Consider the following 22,551-nt stretch of genomic DNA (forward strand, 5'->3'; position numbering starts at 1 on the left):
CATTTACATCAATGCTTGTGGAAAATGAGAAAGTGTCATTCGCATATGACATATTTGATTGTGCGATTTATATTGATAATGTCACTAATGTAAGTAATAAAAAGTAACGGCCCCAATATACTACCCTGGGGTACACATTTTTTAAAATTAAATGTATGTAAGGGGTATACGTTCATTGGGTTTATTGCGAATACTTCAATTCAAATTTAATTATCGAACATTTCGAAGTGACTTTGAATACTAAACTACTCATTCGAATATTCAGTGTTAAAATATTCGCACAAGCCTACATGAATCCTCTGATTTTCTTGGTAGCGAACTTGGCATATCCACGTTTGCTTTTGCAGAGTCTACCAAAATATGTGACAGATGCGGCAAATGCTAATGTGGACATTATTATTTGCCCAGTGGGGTGGTTCAGAATACTTTTATTCAAATAGCAGTGCTCATGTTTACTGTGCATGATTGAGGGTATGTTGAATGGTTTGTACGTGCCTTTTTTTTTTTCTAAATGTAAGCCTGCTTTTTTATAATGCTTCAAATATGGTCTTTCGTGATTACAAATAGATCTTCTCTCGCTGGAACCTGCTCCAAATTTCATTTTGATCCTGCAAAAGCAAAATTTTGCTGCTCCAAAAATTGCTTCAAATTCTGCACCCTTGCATACAGTAAACTGTTGTGGTTGATGTAAGGCAACCATGACAAGTTTTCATCTTCAGAAACATAACCTTTGAGATAAAAGGGTGGTATTGTTGGGTGATTGGTGAATGGTGACCCTATTATTGGAGACTAACGGCAGCTAGTAAGTCGCACGTGCCGCCTCTTGCTTAGCAGGGAAAGTGACCACCAGTCATGGTCACCAGACTGGTCATGGTGATGTGCAGTTCAAATTTGCATGCAAATGAATAGCCTGGAATCCTACGAGTCTTAGTTGGACCGAGGAACGTACTTCAAATTTTTAAGATTGAAATGCTGATGTGTGAATTACCAAGCTTTTACTTCAAACTTTCCTTTACTTGTGCACAGCTCGTAGAGTCTGGAAAGACTACTTCCCTGCTGTGGATGCCATAGTTTTCCTCATCGATGCCCATGACAGGGAGCGATTCCCGGAGTCCAAAGCGGAACTGGACGTGAGTTCTTGTTTTATACCATGTGTATGACGGTATACTACAGATACTCAGCATTGTGTTTGTCTAAGTGCGCATTGCTGAGCGCAGTTAATCCTGGTTATAAAGAATTTTTGGCTATATCGAACTGTTCAGAAATTCCCTTCAATTTCCGATGCAAAAGTATCAGGCTGGGGCACGTGTATATCAAACTCCCGCACAGCAGAACACCTGCTACATTGAACCCTGCGCCGCACTGAAGCCTAAAAAAAGCATTTTTTCCAACTAGTGTATTGATAATTTTTCATGTTCTAGCAAGGCCCAATCTCTGAGCTCATGTGATAAAAAGGCGGTGTTATTCTACCTCATTGGTCTGGTTTGTCGTGCTGTAATTGTGAGTGCACTGCTGTTTGATGCGCAGTCTGCAGGGTTTCACGCGCGGGCATAGTGCTTTTAGATGCGAAGGAGCTTATTTATGGTCGAGCTCAATCAGGTGTGGGGTGAGCACTCTTACTGCGCATCCGCTCCTCTTCTCCTTCCCTATGCTCCCCCTCTCTCTCAATGCTGATTCAGGAAGCATTCTATTACGCTTTCTGCCCCCTCTCTTTCCTCCAGGCATCCCTCCCAGTGGCATTTACACCCCCTATTGCACATGCTCATCCATTCTCTCCTAAGCTCGCCCCTTCTCTTGCCTCGAAACCCGATGCAGGCAGAGTCTGCTGGTTGAAAAAGCCTGCTCAGGCTACACAACCGGTCACTGGTGGTATCATTGCAAAGTACTAAACATCCCAGGGCATCACTTGCTGTGCTGTTGTGCAGCATGTTGCCCCTCACTAATGCTAGGCTGATTGTGTTTTCGTGGTGTGTAATCAAATGGCTTGCTACAACAAAACCTACCCAATGTATGCATAGTACAACTTCTGATAAAGTATCCATAAAACCTTGATTCACTGACCACTTCAGCCATGGTGACTCGTACTACAGTCGCCGACCCTTTTCGGACTCAACAAAATGACCGATTGGGAGTTTGAAAGAGGATCGACCCAAAAAAAAAGCACCATTGTTGGCCCAATGTCTGGAAAAACCTATCTATGTGCATCTGCACACACACTTACGCACGACTAAGTCGGCCTGTATATACGCAAGTGTCTGGCTTTTGCTGAAGCCAGACAACAGCAACAATACGGCCTGTGCGAAGTCCGCATTTGATGGCTGTGGGGCAGGAAGCATGTCATCAGGCTGTCTACCAACCTGGAAAACCTAGAAAAGTTGGGGAACTTCCGAAAAACCTGGCCAGATCATAGCAACTGATGGCAGTCTTTGTGACAATCGCATTGGCATGGCGGATTCATCCATGTGTGAAAGCTGCAACTGTATAGAGACTATTGAACATCTCTTGTGCCACTGTGCCAAATTTGATGAAGATCGCCGGACTCTCCAGTGTGCCTTGAATAGACTCGATGACCGGCCATTTAATGAATCAAAGATCTTAAGAGGCTGGTCGCGCAGCACATCGGTACAGAAAGCCACACGAGCCCTCCTGAGATACTTGACAGCAACTTCATTGAGGGACCGCCTGTGAAACTCGGCATTGTGTGTGTGACGTGACATGTGTCTATTCTTCTCTCTCTCTTTTACTCCCCTCTCCCCCTCCCCATGTGTAGGGTAGCAAACTGGATGCATAGTCTAGTAACCTCCCTACCTTTCCTACATTCCTTCTCTTTCTTTCTCTCTCTCTTTGTGACCATCACAAAAATAAGCATTACCATTGATCAAAGTTTAAAATGTTGCTTCTTCAGCTGCAAATACAGTGAACAGCTAGACCAGGCACGAAAAAAATGCAGTGCATAACTGTTGCTTCCCAGCGTAAACACGAAAGGATACACCGACCAAAAAAGCACAGTTCACTGACGTTTCGGCACCCAACATGGGAGCCTTGTTTGCAATAAAAGCCATCGGAAAGGCGCAGCGTACTCAAGTATACTAAGTACATGACGTAGCACCGAGAGTACATCTTCAGAAGCGTCTCATCACTCCTGTTCAGGGTGTGTGCAATTTGAATGTGCAGCAATTCCAGCTGCAGGCATGATGCACGCCTTTTGCTTTGGACAGAACAAGCATGCTTGACCAGTCAATTTGGTGGCCTGTAGATTCCAAGTGTTCAGTGAGGGCATTTGAGGTCACGGGTGATTTTGTGAGATTGTATTCGTGTTGTTTAACTCTTTTGTTGAAATCGCCTGTCTCACAGATGTTCTGGTTGTCACAACCGTGGCAGCCTACGGCATAAACAAGACTGAGCAAAATTCTGCTTGACAGCTTGTCCTTCACTTTGACTGAAGTATTCCTTAGCTTTCATGTTCGTACGTGCACTAACTATTCGGATGTCTGTTGCATCTGCATATCACACAGCATATCTGACTAGAAGCACAGCATTACTCACAATAAATTTGTGCATATTTGTCTTGGCTACAATTTGGGCTCTGCTTGAAGGCCATCTGATTAGGCTAGAATTGCCATCGACAAAGGTTGCTGGGCTATGTCATTCCTATTGCATAGCTGCCAAGTCTCCCAGATTTTCTGGAAAATTTCCAGATTTCAACTATTTTTTATGTTATTACAGACCTGCCAAGTCTTCCGGATTTGACCCCTTTGTACGGTTGTACGGTTGACGCAAAAATCTTCTGGTAAACGTGCCAAAACGTAGTGTTGCGAAAATTTTTAGCCGTTTTTAGCAGAAAATTTACTGTTGGTTTTGATTAGTCTCACCAAAGTTGCCAGACCAACTGCCATCGCCATCACTCGGTTGATCGAGCTTGCGATGTTCGCCATGTTGTGCTTTGTTAGCGGTTGAGTTGGCGTGCTTCGGAGCAGTGGTGTTGGTGTCTTGGTTTGCTGTCAGCCATGGCTCTTAGTAAAGAGCGGGAGCGAAAACAGTACTTACAGGTGTTTTGAAGCAGTACACATCCGAATTCCCCTGCATCGTGGAATCGAGGAAGGGCAAGCATTTTGCGTTCTCCGTGGTGTGGCTGCGACATCAGCGTTTCTCACGGAGGCAAAACCGACATTGTCGCTCACGTTTCATCCAAGAAACACGTAAGTCACGTGCAATGCCAAGAAAAGCAGCAGCAGCTGGGACAGTTTTTTTCAAAGCGGAACTCTGATAGTGACGTGATCCGAGCGGAATGTCCCTTCACTGAGTTTCTGCAGGAACATAACCTTCCATTGACCGTCTCTGACCACGTGGGTCCCCTGCTACGAAAGATGTTCCCTACTTCGGATGTCGCAAAGCGGTATGGCTGTGCGAGAACCAAGACAAGTGCAATTGTTGGCGAGATGGCAAACCATACTCAGGAGCGCATAGTGAGTTCCTTGAAGCAAAAGGTTTTATCAGTTGCCATCGACGGCAGTAATGATAACCACTCGCAGTTGTACCCGATTGTGGTGACATACCGTATTTACTCGATTCTACCGCGCCCTCGATCGTATTGGCACCCGATTTCCACCGCGAAAAAAAAAAAAAAACGTAAGACATCGATTGCAACGCGCACCCATTTTTTCTCGCTGGCCCGCATGATCACACCACTCGAAAAAACGACTCCTTTCGGGAGCGTCTTCCATTTAAATATGAGGTACGGGCGAAGCTTGTGCCCATCTGACGTGTAACAGAGCATTGCCGTCACTGTAGTTTTACCGTGGACCGATGTCAGCACGCGAACTTGCTTTGCCCCCTTCTTCTCGACGGTTGTGGTGCCAGGCATGTCGAAGTAAAGAGGCGTCTGATCGGCATTCCCGATTTGCCCAAGCAGGTAGTCGTTGCGCCGCAAGTTTAGGACGAACCTCTGAAAACTGTGAAGCTTTTCATCGTACACCTCCGCAAAACTTTTCGCATATGCATGTTCCCCTTCGGAGGGAAAAGCCTTTCCTCTTCATAAAGTTAGTTAGCCAGCACCTGCTCGCTTTAAACTGGCTCCGCATTAGACCTTTTTCTAAGACTAATTGCATAGCCCGCACTTGGAGCAGTTCTGCCGTCACGGGCCGCTGTGCTGCTCGCTGCTAAAGCACATACTCGCCCAGCAGCTCTTTAATTTGCGGAAACCGACCCTGCTGTGGTCCACTGAAGCCTTTGCGTAAAGCTTTGCTGTCGAAAATCTTCTGCTTTTGTTTCCGCCGGTCCCGCACGCACGTTTCGGGAACTCCGAACGACCGCGATGCGGCCCGATTTCCGTCCGTTTCTGCACACGCGATGACTTTTCTTTTAAAAGCGGCATCGTGGCGCACTCGAGTTTTTGGAGTCGGCCATTCCACGCCGTCGATGCTAATGCACTACTAGATGACGAACTCCTCAGCACACGTACGAAGTGCCGCACATGAGAAACACATAGGCAGAAATGGACGACGCGCCATGGCGACGCACGTAGGGGGCGGCCATTTTAGATTTGCCGATGGCAATAGATTGGCCGTAATTTTTTTGTTCGTACTCGATTCTAACGCGCATGCGATTTATGAACTCGCTTAACCGGAAAAAAGGTGCGCGTTAGATTCGAGTAATTACGGTACGTGGGGGAGTCTGGCTTAGTTGAGAGTCGACTACTTTCTTTGTGTACGTTGACGGGACAAGCAAGGGGTCGCAACATAGGCAACCTAATTCTGGAGGCTCTCGCGTCGTTTCATATACCGGCCACGAACTGTGTAGCGTTTCGTTCCGACAACGCCAACGTGATGCTTGGTAAAAAAAATGGCGTGGCAGCGGTGCTGACGGAAGTCCAAGAAAATTTGATTAAAATCGGGTGCGCATGCCACTTAATAAACTTGGCAGCTGAAAAGGGAGCAGTGTGCCTTCCAGCAAAAGTGGACGAAGTTCTTGTAGATATATTTTATTACCTGGAAAAGAGTGCTAAGAGGAAGGAGGCCTTGAGGCAGTTTCAGGAAATTCATGATGCAGACTTCAGAAAAATCTTGAAACATGTCTCAACTCGATGGCTATCTCTTGGGAAATGCTTGACCAGGCTCCTGGATCAGTGGAAGCCTCTGTTGAGCTTCTTCTTGTACGAAGTGAAGGACAAAAAGAGTCCCAGCTTTCTGGACTCATACCAGATCCCAAAGGCAGCAGCATAGCAAGCAACAGCTCCAGCAGAAAAGCCTGATCAGTGCAAAACGAAAAGAACTTGACTCAGGCTCCTTCAGTGCCAGCGAAGAAAGCCAAGGTTTCCTGCACACAGAAGACTGTCCAGCACTGCCCAACGCGTGAGGAACGGCTTCTTGTTTTCCTCAGCCTGTAAACCAACCGAGCATATTGTCTCTTCTTGCAGAATATTATTCCCATTTTCGAGAAAGTGAACCTCTCCTTGCAAGCACAAGCTCCCCAGATCCATGTGCTACGGTCGCTTCTCTTGGAACTTCTTAGAGACATTTTCTCAAGATTTGTAAACCCATCGTGGCTGAAACGAAGCCCAGAGCTGCTCAACTTGGACTACCATAGCAGGGAGGCACAGAAAGGGGATGAGGACCTCATCATTGGACAGGAAACTAGGACTGTGGTAGACAAGCTAAAGCCCAGTGAACAACAAGAACTCTTCGAGGCAGTTCGGCACTACTTTGTGACAGTGTGCGACTACATGCGACACAAGTTTTACCCGACAGACCCTGCTCTGCCTAATGCAGAGGTAGCTCAGTTGAAAAGCCTGGAGACCATGTCCTTCCGAAAGGTGCGCGTTTTTGTTTAAAAATATATAAAAAAATGTCCCCACCCCCCCCCCTCCCGGGCAGGGTCTTCCCAATTCTGTGTTCCAGTACTTGGCAGGTCTGTTATTACGGTTGTCGGAAAAATCTTTCGGAAATCGAAACTTCTGTGCATGATCTGGCCAAACTGACAAACTAAACCCAGTCTGATCCAGGCTTTTTCCAAAACTGTTGGCACTATCTCATTAGGAAGTGTTTATGTAAACATAAACTATAATTTGTGTAATTCTGCAGTCAACTTCCACTGTGTCCAGTAGGCCGACATTCCAATGTTTGGACCAAACCGTCGAGCAATGGCCGGGAGTAACGTGCTGGAAGCTTCGGAAGAGCACACGTGGCCCACAAAACCATGGTCACTCTTGACACGAGCCTGTATGGCGACGACGGAATTGGACAATTTGAACTGGTATATAGCATTACGATAAAGAAATGGCCGAACAAACCCAAACAAGAGGACAGAACGCTCTGTCCTCTAGTGTCGGTCTGCTCGGTCATTTCTTCTTTACCGTAATCCGCTATACCAGTTGAAGTATTACGAACCAACTCGCCCAATTTTCAACACTTGTGAAACTGACAAAACTCCGAATAGTGCATGCGCCTCGAATGCTCACTCCGTTAAAGCGACACTTTCTGCAAGCTCTGCCGACAAAGCCGCGACAAAAGCAATTGTAGATATCAACTAGCAACTTGCGTTTTGAAGGCACATGCGCTGCCAGCACACGTGGAATAAAAACGGAACAAAAGTTTGTTCGTTTCACAAAAACGTACGCGAGTTCTCTTGACTGAAAAAAATTTTGGCGTTCATGTCACAGTTTGAAAAGCTGTTTTGCTAGTTTTTTGTAATTTACTAAGCTTCGGGTGATAAGAATATTTTTGAGATCCTTGAGACTAGAACGTTTCACTGAGATCCTACTGTTATTTGGACACTCTGCCCGAGTTTAAAAGCCATAATAAGACTGCAAGGCAAACTTTTACGCTTATGGGCCTGTTCGGGGCTTCCACCCTTTCGGCAATTTATTTTTATGGGGAAAAAAAAAAGTTGCTAAGGGGGGCGAGACATTTGACCCCCCCCCCCCCCCCCCTCTGTGTTGTAAGTCTCCCGGATTCAGAATTCTTGAGCTTGGCAGGTATGGTATTGGCGATGCTATAGCAAACAACCTCAGCTACACACTTATCGCGGGTAGCGGGCATTTTAAGGGCGACATTGGGTAACTTCAGCTAAATTTCTCATTTCAGTTCCTTGAGATGCCATTAATTCTATGATTATATCTTATCGTCTGTCCATAGAGGAGTACGTAAGCAAAGGTAACATGCCAGCGTCCGTGATTCATTTATAGAATGAAAGAAGCTGTTGTGGACGGACATATTCCTTCTTGCCACCACGTATTGAAACGTCAGAGCTTTAAACGACCCCCCCCCCCCCCCCCCCCCAGCCTTCATTACAGGCATCTGAGAAGTTTCGTCGCTCTTGAAGTGTCAAGAGCCCAGAGAAATAACACATCGACATGCATGTGCTCGTAGTGTTAAAAAAAAAAGGACGTTACACAATGTTAAAACATTAAAGAAGAGTGTCTTCAAGTGCACTCACTGAGCATTGTGTGTAAAAGGGACGATATTGACTGGGAAAATGTGCATGTTCTGAAAAATCTAATCACTGAAAAAAATCTAACCTCGCGACCTTCATCTTGAGTCATTACTCATACAAACCACTGATACTATGCTAAGTTGCAATGACTGCACACTCCCTTCTGTTTACGCACGCTATTGGCACCTTCTATTTGCATATATATAGTCCACCCCCAATTTTTCATTCATTTGGGAACAAGGCCCCCGTACGGGAGCCGAAACGTCAAGAGAAGCTCAAGGACACCTGAAGTGAATGGTTGTACCCTGCCTGATAACGCAGGTGCTTTATAATCTTTTTTTTTTTCAACTTCTATGTCAAAGGCAATGCGGGCGCATGCAAGACCATTAGTTGACAAGAGTCCAACCAGAGTTGGCGGAACTTTCGTAAAACTTCGCAGCCATCTCGTGTGTGAAGTTCCTATGAGATGGTGAGCAGACTTTTAAGTAGGGGAAGAAACGCTATCATTGTTGCTTTCGTGAATTTGTGCTTGCCCCTGGTTTTCCTGATGACATCATCCCTCTCGCCAAGGCTCAAATAGTGAAGAAAGGAGCCACTCTTCTGTCCCTCCTCGACAACGACTGCAGGTCGTATAATACCCCTTTTGGATGAACGTTCAGCGCGCAGGACAGTTCAATCGGTGCCGGCAGAAAGGCACCTCGTGGCTTTTATTAATTTTGTGCGCGTGAGTGTAGTGTCGTAGCACTTTTGAGTCGTTGTGCTACTTTCGTTGGAGAACTCTCTTCAAACTCTTTATTTGTTGCAGCTTTGTTTTTGTAATGTTGTGGTTAATCATCGCCAAAACAAGATACACAAAATACATGGAGGTAGTCATTATTCTTTTTTTTTTTTAATGAAAAGTGTATTTTAGAAGTATGCAAATTAGGTAGGACACAAATCAATAGTAGGTTGTATCGGATCTAATCTAATCTGCATCCTAAGTGGCCTGGGCCATTATACTGAACTGAAATGTATCCCATGGGCAAAACTAGCCAGGATTTTGCGTCCTCTTTTTACACGAATGCCGTGAGATGGCACCACTTCTACGTTTCTTAGTAGCTTTTGGCTGCATTGTTAACTATTGCGGGTTCCTTCAAACTTGCAGCTGTGGTTAATTTTAACTTGTGTGTTTGCTTCCTGGTTTTTCTGAAGATCAAACAGCCAACTTGCTCACTGCCTGGGTTGGAGGTTTTATATTGGCCAGAAATGCCTATTTTTTTATAATAACTGCACGTTCTTAGAACATTCTGAACGAGTGCGGTGAATATGCTATTTTATTTGGAACTTCTGATAACTTCTGATATTTTCTTCTTGCCACACGAGGGTTTATTCGAAGCAGTTGTGATGGTCATGGAATTCGCCTTTATTTATCATGAAAAACCTGGTAAAGTCGGGAAATTGGGAAAAATCAAATTGGTAGGCACCCTGGTCATCGTCGGCGACTGAGGTTGGTGGCCTTCGCCCTAGTGAATTATCTCTGCTTTCTTCGCCATCGTGAGCATTTTGTAGCCACTGCATTGGCCGCATTTCTTCTGTAGTCATGACGGCGCACAAACGGGTGGCGCCTGAGCCATTTTAGCAGCTCGCTCGTCAAAGAAACTCAAGAGAGCAAGATACTTATCGGGCCTAGCTGCAGAAGCCACTGACAATGTCTCCCTACTTGGCATGGCTGCAATGGGCATTGAATGACCACGTGACTGGCTAAAGCCAAAAGGACATATCATTAAATATAGCCTTCGAGATTGGGCAATTTCAGCAAGATTTCAGCGCTTGAAACCAAGCAAACGTAATGTAAACATCACTGATAGCATGTTATAGAGTATGCGCCACAACTGATCAGCCAGTTAGTCCGAAAAATCGAGAACGATGCGCTGTGGGTCGTCGGAATTTTCGATTGCGAGTTTACATTAATTCAATAGGGTGAGTGGCTCATCACAATTGATCAGCTAACAGGCATTCGGATACTATTTACCAATCAGCAGCGTTTTGCTGACCTCCCTATTTTTTCCAGTGATTGAGCTTCGTTTACTGTGGATTCTGGTACGACAGACATTCGGATTCAATTGACCAAACTGTGAGGCCAGCAAAGTGGTCGGGACTCTCTTACAACGGGCTTATCTACTAAGACATCCTAAATTTTATAAGTTCCTATTTTAAACATTGCTTGGCATACTTTCGGGACGGGAATAGCGCCGCGAATGTCGACTTACCAATTTAACAACGAAGGCCGCCAATCTCCAGTCTGTTATTAAGTTATGCCGAGTTATGGCGACAAAAGATCGGTGCGAAGTGTGCTTGGTTTTGCATGTTGGGGCGCTGGCGTGTGATTTTGCTGAGCGCTGCCACCACTGTTCAGAGAAGTCTGTGCATGGAGAGCTTGGCCAGGGTTCGCTACCAATGCACGAGATGCCTATTTGCAGTTTGAAGTAGCCGGCGGCCGATGTGATACACTGCTTGCGATGAGGAACTTTGCGGCTTTTTCGTTTTCGCATATCCACTAGCCCGATTGTCTTGCCCGCCAAGTTTGGGGCGGAGTTGGGTCTAGGCACAACTTCAAGCAGAGAGCACAGCTGCGATGTGCATGGCTGCGGCGCACGTTGTTTTAAAGTACGTCATGTTTGCTCTCGATTACAAAGACTTGCTTTGCAGTGGTCTTCATCACATGGTCCGAAGCACTGATAAGCAGAACTCTCGCCAATGAGCCAACACTATGACAGTCTGTTCGAGATGCACGTGTGCGATATTCGCGAAAAGTGTGGCGCTCGATTGTAATGTGGCGGCTGAACTTCTGCTTGCTGCTGCCTTAACTAAGGCGTAATTGTATCCTGAATTATCGTCCACCTACGAACACAGAACGAGTGTTAAAACGGTCACTAAATAGCGTAATTTTAGACACCCACGACCTCGCGACCCACAAAAAGCAGATGATTTTATCCTGAAAGCATATCCCGGTATGAGCATTGGACTAGCGGGGCTTACGGGAGCGACATAGCACAAGCAGCCAATCTAAGCTCTCGCAATGAATTTCAAACATCAGCTCTTTGAATGTGAACTGCTTTTTATCAAATACTTTCATGAAGAGCCCAAAATGGTGGTGGGCAGTGATGCTGCTCCAAAGCTATAAATTTTTGAAAAACTTTTTTCTTTTTGTGGCTTCCACAGGGATTTTCAACACCTCGGCAGGTGTAAAAAAACTTTTTGCAGCACGTCTCTGTAGCAGGGGTTGAAGTGCTGCGCCAATCTGACCTGCTGCGCTAAGCCCCGCCCGAACGGTGATTCGCATGTGCTACGCCAAATTTAGTCCAGAGTTGTATCATCGACCGAGCAACAGTTCAAAGAATGAAACCACGTCCATATAAAATTCCGCGTCGATATCAAATGTAATATTTCGGATCATGCATAAATCTTGTGCAATGTGAACAGAATGCCTGATTCTTGTTAAGGTGGCGTTTGTGTGCATACCTCATTATGCGGCTACATATGTTCTAACAGCAAGCCTGTTAGGCTAGCTATAAAGACGGCGGTGCTGTTGCAAAAACTTTCCTCATCATTGCCGAGCAACCGCCGAGCACGTGCTGGGGGTGTTACTCTGCAATGGATAGTTTGAAGTGTAGCAACTGTCCAGAATGCCCTAATGTTTTTTTCTTTGAGCTGCCGCGCTTTCACCCATGATGTTTTAGGGTTTAAAGTATATGAATTTATGGCAAGTCTTGTCGCTTGATCAGCATTGCATGCTCAGGAAAAACCACTGAAATTTTTTGTGTTTATGAGAAGCAAAAGTTCAAATTAACAGTTAAGTTAAGCCTGAGAAATCTGCTTCCAAAATTAATTTCGATGCTCCAAAACGCACATTTTGCTACTCCAGAGCTGCTCCAAAACTCCCTTCTTACTGTTCCAAAGCTGCTCCAAAACCCCATTATTCCTGCTCCCAAAGCTGCTTCAAAATACTGAAGCCCGCTTCCACCCCTCACGTAGTTTTGAGTGAAAATATTTTCAAATCGGATAGAAAAAGTACTACAGACTGTAGTTATATTCAAAAAATAAATTTTTTATACCCCATTGAAAATAAATTCATGACTCGTAGAGCTCTCTCCGGTTATAACAGACCCAATGAGTGTTTCCATAAGTGTGTTGTAACTACTTGGATTTTACATACTCCTTTTACAACAGACCGAAATCCTCACTATGGAGGTTTGTTGTTGTGTGCGAGTCGGCTTCAGGCAATGAACAACTTTATTGCCGGAACAAGAACGAGTATATATACACAACTAGTGCCGCCGCCAGGCATGCGCACTAAAGGTACAAACAGTGACGTGGCGCTTATTGAGCCTTGCTACATCTTCCCTTTTTACGGGGCAGTTAACACCTGGTTAGCGCCTCTCAGGTAGAGGGTACCGACAGGGCTCGCATCGTTGCCTTGTGCTTCGCCGTAGTTCTGTAGGGGCCGTTGAGGACGCCCCGTTTGGAGGGACAAGGCTCGCTTCTGGCTGGTTTGATTCTGGTTGCGGTTCTAGCAAGCGGAGATGCTCTCTTGTGCGCCGAAGTTCCCGGCCGTCTTCTGTTTTAACGATGGCCGAGCGGGTTTCCCCGAACGGTCTGATGAAGACTGCAGGCGCCCAGGTCCGCTGGTTTGTATCATATACGGTGACCTGCTGGCCTGGCTTCACAGGCGGTAGTGTTCTGCTACCGCAGTTGTAGTAGGTCCTCTGTCGTTGCCGTATTTCTTGAAGGCGGCCCTGTACCACTTTCGGTGGGATGGTCCTCGGTTCCAAATGGCTGGTAGGCACCTGTAGCAGAGTTCTAGTCTGGCGTCCCATCAGCCTCTGCACAGGGGACTGGAGCAAATCATCACGTGGAGTATTGCGCCACTCAAGCAAAGCCATTTGAAACACGGGCATTTTCAATGAGCACTTTTTTAAAAGCTTTTTTGCCTCCTGGACCGCTCTTTCCGTCATGCCGTTTGACCGCGGGTGGTAGGGGCTTGAGGTTACGTGAGCAATGCCCAAAGTGTCCAGAAACTCCTTGAACTCATGACTGCTAAAAGGCGGGCCATTATCACTGCACAACTTTAGTGGCAAGCCATGGACGGAAAAAATTTCTGAACACCATATTTTAAGCGAGCTCGCCGTTGTAGTCCGAAACTCTCGTAGTTCAAAGAAGAACGAGTAGAAGTCGACAATGACAGCGAACTGTCGGCCTTCGAAACAGAACAAATCTATGCCGACAACTTGCCATGGTAGCGAGGGTACCTCGTGACTCAAAAGTGGCATCTTAGGGTTCTGAGGTTTATGCTTTTGACATATTTTGCAAGCTTTGCAGAACTGCTCGATGTTGCCCGCCATATTCGGCCAAAACATCACGTTCCTTGCCCTAGCCTTCATTTTTTCGACTCCCACATGCGCTGAGTGAAGAGTACTCATCATTTCTGATGTCTTCGATTGTGGCACGATTACCTTGTTACTCCGGAATACGAGGCCGTCCTGTTCGTGTATCTCGTCCCGGTACTCCCAGTATGTCCGAAGTGGCTCGGGGACGTCTTGCTTGTGAAGCGGCCATGCTGTACTTGCGTATTCGCGGAGCTTGCCCAGGGTTGAGTCCTCATTGGTGGCTTGAAGCAAGTCTTGCAGCGCGCGTGCAGAGGCTGAAATACATTGAAGAACATTGACCTGAAACTGCTCGTCTTCTGGCATGCATGCTTTGCTCGGAAACCTTGACAAAGCATCAGCTAGGAATAGTTCTTTGCCCGGTTTGTAAGTCACATGGATGGGGTAACGTTGTAGAGTAAGGCGCATGCGTTGTAACCGTAGTGGGCACTGATACAACGGCTTACTGAATATCGCTACTAAGGGACAGTGGTCACTTTCCACAGTCACTGCATGCTGTCCGAATATGTAGTCATGAAATTTAGTGCACCCATGTACAATAGCAAGTGTTTCCTTCTCTATCTGTGCGTATCTTGTCTGCGCTTCCGTAAGTGTCCGTGACGAAAATGCGACAGGCTGCGCATCCTGCATTAGGACAGCGCCCACCCCCAGCTGGCTCGCATCCACCGATAAGGTCACCGGTTTACTGGAATCAAAATACCGGAGTACTGGCGCTTGTATCAGAGCCTCACGCAGTCTAAGAAAACTTTCTTGCTGCACCTCCGTCCAGACCTATGCAGTGTCTTTCCGCAGCAAAGTACGAAGTGGTGCTGTGACCTCAGACATGTTTGGAATAAAACGCTGTACAAAGTTCATTGTGCCCAAAAAGACTTGTAGCTCCTTACAGTTCTTTGGTGTCGGCATTTCCAAAATGTCCTGTACACGTTGTGGGTCCACACGCAAGCCTTCGGCAGTGAGCACGTGTCCAAGGTAGCGAACCTCTGTCTGCAAAAAGAAACACTTCTTTAGGTTTAGTCGAAGATTCTGTTCGCGGCAGCGTGCTAGAAGGAGCTGCAAATTGTAGTCATGTTCTTGCTTTGTTTTGCCCCAGACTAGAATGTCATCCATTACTACCGCTACATTTGCGAGACCTTCTAGGACACGATGCATCGCTGCTTGGAATATTTCTGGTGCTGAGGCAATACCGAAGGGCATGCGGAGAAAGCGGTAGCGTCCGTACGGTGTACTCATTGTGCAAAGTTTGGAGCTATAGTCATTCAGCTTTATCTGCCAAAACCCTGAAGCTGCGTCTAATGTCGAAAAAAATTTGGCTCCAGCAAGCTTTGGCACAACGTCTTCCAGTGTAGGCATAGGATAGTTCTCCCGCAAAAGTGCTTTGTTGAGCTCGATGGGATCTAGGCAGATGCGTACTTTATCTTTCTTAACGACGGTGACCATGTGACTTGACCATTCCGTTGGACCCCTTACCTTAGTTATCACGCCTTGTTCTTCCATACGCTTGAGCTCTTCCTTGACTCTTTCCTGAAGGGCCACGGGAACTCGCCTGGCTGGCACGACGATTCCAATGGCTCCGGGCTTTAACTTCATTGCGTACTCTTCGTCTTTCAGCTGTCCCAGTCCACTGAAGACTTCTGCGAAAGGTTCAGCCGCTGGGTACAACTGTTGGACGTGAACATTTTGCACGCGGCAAATAAATCCTACGCGTTCCGCCACTAATCCACTTAGTCTCAGGCACATTTTGTTCGACCACAAAAAAAGTTTCTTCGTGCTCTTTGCTGTTAGCACGTAGGCGCAGCCGAATTTTTCCTGTCGCTGGGGTCTTATGGCCGAAGAAGGCGGTCAGGGTCGCGTGGCAGGTTTGCAGGGGCCCATTGCTAAGCTTTTTTGAGTCTTTTGCACGTGAATTGGCAGCCTTCGATGTCAACTGCTGCAGTCCAGTTATCTTCCGCTGCGACTGCGCATACGGTCAAAGCTTCTAAGAAAAAATTTTCTTCATCCATTTGTAGTTCGTGCAGCTCTTTTTTCACGCCTCTGTTTTGTCGCCGCACCGACGATCTACATGCTTGAGCGAAATGATTACGCCCCCCGCAATTTTTGCAGGTTTTTCCTGTAGCCGGGCACCTTGCGTTACCGTGCGCGCTATAACCGCACCGACTACAGTGATGCTTTTGGGTGCTGACTGCCTGAATAACTGCGGCGCTTGCTGCTTCTGTGCCTTCATTAATTTCTTTAAACTGCTCCTTCCCAATTTCTTGGGCGCGACACATTTCGACGGTCCTGCTGTACGACGGATTCTCGGCGATAAGCTTTTCTTGCAAGCGTTTATCTCTCAATCCCAGAATAATCCGGCTGCGAAGCAAACGGTCTTCTAGGTCCCCGAACTCGCAGTTCTTCGCTAAAAGCCGGAGATCGGTTAGCCAGTCATTGAAACAATCCCCTGGCCTTTGGTTCCTTGATCCGAAGCGGAATTCATTAAACGTCAGGTTAGTCACTGGCTTGTAGAATTCCTCAAACTTTTCGAGCAACGTCTCGACGTTGTTTTTGTCTGCATCATCTTTGAATTTGAAGGTGTTGTAAGCCTTCCTACCTTCTTCGCCGACTGTTACGAGTAACGTTGCTGCTTGTACTTCTTTAGGCTGCTTTCTCAACTGGGTAGCGGTGGAGAACAAAGTGAACTCACTTTTCCATGTCTTCCATGCAAGCCATGCGTCTGTCGACGGGTCCAGTGGCTTGGGTGGGGGAAGCAGGGTTGACGGACCCGACATAGTGACGGGAATCCGCTGCCACCATGTGTGCGAGTCGGCTTCAGGCAATGCCTTTATTGCCGGAACAAGAACGAGTATATATACACAACTAGTGCCGCCGCCAGGCATGCGCACTAAAGGTACAAACAGTGACGTGGCGCTTATTGAGCCTTGCTACAGTTGTAATGAGGTTAGACTGTACTGTGGTAACTTTTTGTTGCATATAACCTGGATCTGCCTCTTGCATCGCAGTGTTCCTGTAGTCTTCTGTGCAGATTTGAAGTATGAATATTTCTGCATCGCTGTTCTGGTCAGGTCTGACATAAAAGGCAATGGTTTTTAATGCGTACGTTTGTAATGGAATGCTATAAAACCTCTGTCGATTCTAGTTTTTTTTTTGTGGTTCAGTATAAAAAAAGTGATTTTCAAAAAGGCACAAAAAAAAATCCGAGTATTTGATCATCATGCGGTACATATGTAAAACACGTCTCTGTCGTTTTGAAATTATCTGCACAAAAGACTAATTCTGTGCCCATGCATTGCAAAGTAGCTGTCAGCACTGCCTTTATAAAACTCTGCACGTAATTCAACTTATTCATTCCTGTAGGTGCTACCTTCAGCATGCATGAAAAACCTATGCTTGGTGTGGATATGAATGGCATGTAATTAAATGGCAAGGATTGTGTGCTGGTTACACATTGCCTATTTACTAAGACTGCTGAACTGTGGAGGTGAGGTGGTATGGTTTCATTAGATACAACTGCTAAGCAAAATGCCAGATAGCATGAAGTCATTATAATTGCATATTGTATGGGTTTGTTTAGTGTGAAGGTAGCACTGCACATTTGTTGCTCCTAGGTTCTTGCAGTGTGTCATTCACAGAGCATCACATCGGTAAAATAAGAAAATTAGTTTTTCCATTTATGTATCACTTTTTTTTGTGTTGTGTGCACTCATAGTTGTCAGCATTATGAAATTAATGTAGTGAGTGGAACCGGCACTGAAGTTGCATGTCAGATAAATTGAATGGAAAAAAACAATCTCAAAGCAATCTCTATAAAGCTCTATTTACTAGACTCTGCATGCACTCCCTTTACTAGGGATTTGCAGCTATGCGCATACTGCCAATTGAGTATGTTCCGTTCATGGTTTCATTAAATTTCATTAGTACTTCTGCCTGGTTTATTCAGTCATCACTTGTGCTGCTCTTGTTTGCCGAAATATGACTCTGTAGGAGTCCTTGCCGCAATCCCATACTCTGCTTTGCAGCTAGCTTGAAAAGTAATTCAGAGCCGAACGCGTGTCATTTAATTAACTTTTTGTTGCTGGTGGTGATTCAAGCACCTTTCATTTTTCATATGTTGTGCAGAGCCTGCTAACTGACGAGCAGTTGGCAAACTGCCCAGTGTTGATTTTGGGCAACAAAATTGATAAACCAGGAGCAGCTAGTGAGGATGAACTTCGCACCTACTTCTGTCTTTACTCGCAGACAACTGGGAAGGTAAGTGCACAAAATTTTTGCATTTGACTGGGCTGTGTGTCACCCTGCTTGTGCTTTCGATAGTACTGGGCTTTAGCTTTTAAAGATGATCGTTAGCTGTGTAGTCTTCAATACCTGTGGCACAGTAGGCACAATGCTGACCGTGTGGCCCATGGACAAATGTCTTCAAGTATCTTGGAAAGCGACTGTCCTTTCCTTCATGTCCTCCTAAATAAACATCGTCACTGGTGCAGGCATTTACACAGTCAGCCACGATCTCAACATAGGAAACCATAGAGACTATAATCAGTTTTATACATCAGGAGCAAGTGTAAAAGCTATGCAGGAAGTTTTGTCAGCAAAAAGCATAACTCCGCGCGGCTCGGGCTTGGACTTCCTTGTTGTAAACTTGCCCTCCACAAGGGGCTCCAGCTGTGCGCTGCCAGAATTAATTGCATCCAGAACTAATCCTGAACAACCTATTGACAACCGTATAAATGTAGGGGTTTATTCTTCAGGCACAAAGGATCTACATTTATTATTCAGTCGAAAAACGGGGAAAAAATGCATTGTGGGTAGTAAAATCATTGAACTATTTCTTCGTGCAAGTGCATCTACAGAAAGTCTTGCTAGCTTTTATAGTGTTGCACCTGATGTCTGAAACTTGAGTTGAACAAACATCTTTGACAGAAGTTGTGTTGGCGCCAGGCAGGTGTAGGCATGAAAGACAGTGGCTATTGCTCAACTCAATTATGCCTTGGGTGTGCATAGCAAGAGGTACAATTAACCCTATTGTTCAGCTTTGTTCTCTGTATGGTAAGCTTATTGAGATGTTCAGCTCAAATCTTCAGTCTCCTTGGCTCACTCGCTGCCTCCTCTTCGTTTTGTTTGACTATGACGAAGCCTCGATTCTTTGTCTCTTCAGTCTCTCGGACTCTTTCCATATCTGCTGACGAATGCCACCGAGCCACCCTTTCCATATACCTACCGTATCTACTTAAAATTGGATCTCCCCGCAGGGGCGCCTGTTAAAGCAGGCGTTTGGTGTGTAGCGACACCACGGACCCGAGCTAACGGGGGAGTTTCTACTCCCTCCCACGCCTAGCCGTGCGTGGCTTTGCCGTGTCCGGGGAAAAGGGGATCCTGGGGGTTGAGCTGACGCTGGGTGATTGGACCTTTAAGGCCCCCCGGCAGAGGCAACACACCCCTTTGGCCCCGGCTTCACGTAGACGGCACCCCTGGGCTGACCCACCCAGGGGAAATCGGCAGTCGCCTTTTCCTATCTCTCTCTGCCTACATCTTCGTCTTTATCTCTCGCTATCTATCTGTCCTGTCTTCGACTCTCTTCTATTTACTTCCAATTTTCCTGGCGGCGAGGGTTAACCTTGTGTGGTGGTCCTACCTTGGGTACACCATATTTGGTTATAGCAACGATGTACAGTTGGCATGGCAGGGCTTGCTCCATCACAACCTCTGCCGTGTCCCCTTGTTGGGCTCGGTGGTGGGTGACTGGCATTGTTGCCGAACAATGTACTCATTTAATGGGATCGTCCAACATTTTCGCAAATGATCGTCCCCCGAAGCGGGGGCGCACCGATGCAACCGCTGAAATCCTCCAGAAAAAGAAAGACACCTTCCCCAAGTATCACGTCATCCACTGTGAGAACACCGACAAAAAAGTCCGTAACATTTCACCTTTCCTAGTGTCAAGGTGTCTCACTGAGACCATCGGAAGCGGCTACAAAGCCACGAAGATGGCCAGTGGGGACCTGCTGGTTGAAGTTAAAGATAAGTCGCAATATCAAAAATTGACGAACCTTGTAGCGTTTGGGGACCAACCGATAACTGTCACCGCCCACAGAACAATGAATACGGTGAAGGGTGTCGTGTCAGACGATGACCTCATGGACCTTACTGATGATGAACTCCTGGCCGGCTGGAAGGATGAGAATGTTGTACAGGTACAACGAATAAAAATCAGACGAGACAACAGGGAAATACTCACTAGGCACATAATCGTCACCTTCAACTCTAGCACACTCCCAGACGAAATAGAAACAGGCTACTTGAAGTTGCACGTCAGACCATACATTCCGAACCCAAGGCGCTGCTTCAAGTGCCAAAGGTTTGGCCATGCATCACAGAGCTGCCGAGGGCAGCTTACTTGTGCTAAGTGCAGCGCTACGGGACACTCTGCTGATGACAACTGCAATGCTGAAGCTCACTGTGCAAATTGTGATGGTGACCACCCGGCGTACTCGAGATCCTGCACAGCTTGGAGACAAGAGAAGGAGGTCATCACTATCAAATATAAGGAAAACATAAGCTTCCGCGAAGCCAGACAGCGTCTCTCACCGTACCTTGCTAAAAAGTCATCATTCGCCGAAGTGGTGCAACGGGGGCCAGCACCACAACGGCATCAGGCGGCCGTCCAGGCCACGCGTAGTGCGCTGAGGCGACCGCCCCTCGCCCCCACGGTGGGAGCAGCCACGGCTGCCCTACCCTCCCCTAACGTGGCCACACTGGAGGCCTCTCCTAGACCTGGCACCAGCCGGGACAGCTCAGAGGCCAAAGAGGTCCTGCCGACCTCTTCTCTGGTGGGGTCAAAGGCCTCGTCTGCCAAGACGAAGCCAACACAACGCCATCATCGCTCGCTAGAGCAACTGTCCGACGTCTTGCACGAGGCGATGGACACTACTTCTGGCCCAGCGGTGCAGGCAGCGCCTAAGGAGCGGCGAGACACTCTCGACCGCTCCAAAAAAAGCAAAACCCCAATTACAGGGCCAGAAAAGGGCCCTGTAAAATAAGTGAACCTGCACCATTTTGGAACTCGCATTTTTTAGTTCTTTTAGAAGCAAGTCACCTCCATTCTACTATATCCTACTCACTTGTCCTTCGATTTTTAAACTTTTACATTCAACATGGCTTTTATAATTCATTGGAACTGTAGAGGGCTTTTAAACAATTTTGGTGACGTAAAGGAAATACTACACGACTTTTCTCCTGTAGCCTTGTGCCTTCAGGAAACCAACCTAGGTGATCGATATCAAAACATCCTAAAAGGCTTCACTGTTGTGCGGCGCGATCGTACGCAGGCAAGCCGACTGTCGGGCGGTGTGGCTGTTGTTGTTAAAGGTGGTATAGCAGTGAGAGAAATTCATATTAATAGTCATATAGAGGCCGCCGCCGTTACCATTGTAGCGCACAAAACCATCACCGTCTGTTCCCTCTACATTCCACCGCACACGCAATTCACCGTAAGCGATTTAGAATTAATTTTAGACCAACTACCCGAACCTTTTGTGATAGCAGGTGATTTTAATGCACATAACACGCTTTGGGGTAGTAAAACAGTTGACTCTAGAGGACAAACACTTGAAGATTTTATTTTAGCCAACGATGTTTGTCTTTTAAATTCTGGCGCCGCCACTTACTGCTCCCCAAGTTCAGGAGCTATGAGCTGCCTGGACCTTGCGCTATGCTCTCCAGCGCTGTTCACAGATTTTAAATGGAAGGTAATAGATAATCCATACGGTAGTGACCACATGCCTGCACTCATCAGTCTAACCACAGCACTTCCTACCATACCCTCCAGACCACCCCGCTGGCGACTTCATTTGGCAGACTGGGCTCTCTTTACCGATCAAGCCAGTCTGGATAAAGAGAGTCTAGATAATCTGAGCGTAGATGAAATGAATCAAAGGATTACAACGTGTATAATCGCGGCAGCAAAGAGAGCTATCCCTCAGTCTTCTGGTTGCTTAAAAAAGAATTTGAAGCCCTGGTGGACGCACGAATGTACAGAAGCCAAAAAACTCCAAAATAAAGCCTGGGGTATCTTCCGGAGGTACCCGACGTACGATAACCTCATCTCCTTCAAAAAGGCGAAAGCGAAAGCTAGATATGTTCGTAGGCAAGCCGAGAAAATCTCCTGGCAAAACTACGTTTCATCCATAAACAGCTCGGTCACATCCAAAAGAATGTGGGATCAGGTTCGCAAGTTTAATGGCAACTACGCTGCCTATACCATCCCCTTTCTTTCAACAACAGGTACTCAGACATCCCTACAGGAACAGGCAGACCTATTAGGGCTTCACTTTTACAACATATCTAGCTCAGCAAACTATTCAGAAACGTTCCTAAGGCACAAGCAATCTATAGAAAAACAAAAGCTTCCTACAGCAGGTTTCTTAGACTTGCCATACAATGCGCCTTTAACCATCCATGAACTGAACACAGTACTTTCCACAGGTAAAAAAACAGCGCCTGGTCCTGACACAATACACTATGCAATGCTCGCCCACCTGTCGCCAAAAACAGTCGAGGCCCTTCTGTTTTTCTTCAACGTTATTTGGCAAACTGGTCGAATGCCCACGGATTGGAAGAAGGCCATTATAATCCCATTCCTAAAAACGGGAAAAGATTCTACATTAGCAAACAGCTATAGGCCAATCGCACTTACAAGTTGTCTTGC

At 46.4% G+C, this 22,551-nt stretch overlaps 1 protein-coding gene across 1 annotated transcript in view; it reads left to right on the plus strand.

The window, feature by feature from the left end:
• The window catches only part of LOC119184676 (small COPII coat GTPase SAR1B), a 60,150-nt gene that overhangs the window by 23,054 nt on the left and 14,545 nt on the right, over positions 1 to 22,551 (plus strand). Inside the window, exons 5-6 of the mRNA XM_037433983.2 lie at positions 1,027 to 1,130; positions 17,967 to 18,098. Of these exons, the coding sequence (XP_037289880.1) occupies positions 1,027 to 1,130; positions 17,967 to 18,098 (236 nt within the window). The remainder of the gene's footprint in view (positions 1 to 1,026; positions 1,131 to 17,966; positions 18,099 to 22,551) is intronic.

Source organism: Rhipicephalus microplus, chromosome X, assembly GCF_043290135.1.
Source record: "Rhipicephalus microplus isolate Deutch F79 chromosome X, USDA_Rmic, whole genome shotgun sequence".
Lineage (NCBI taxonomy): Eukaryota > Metazoa > Arthropoda > Arachnida > Ixodida > Ixodidae > Rhipicephalus > Rhipicephalus microplus.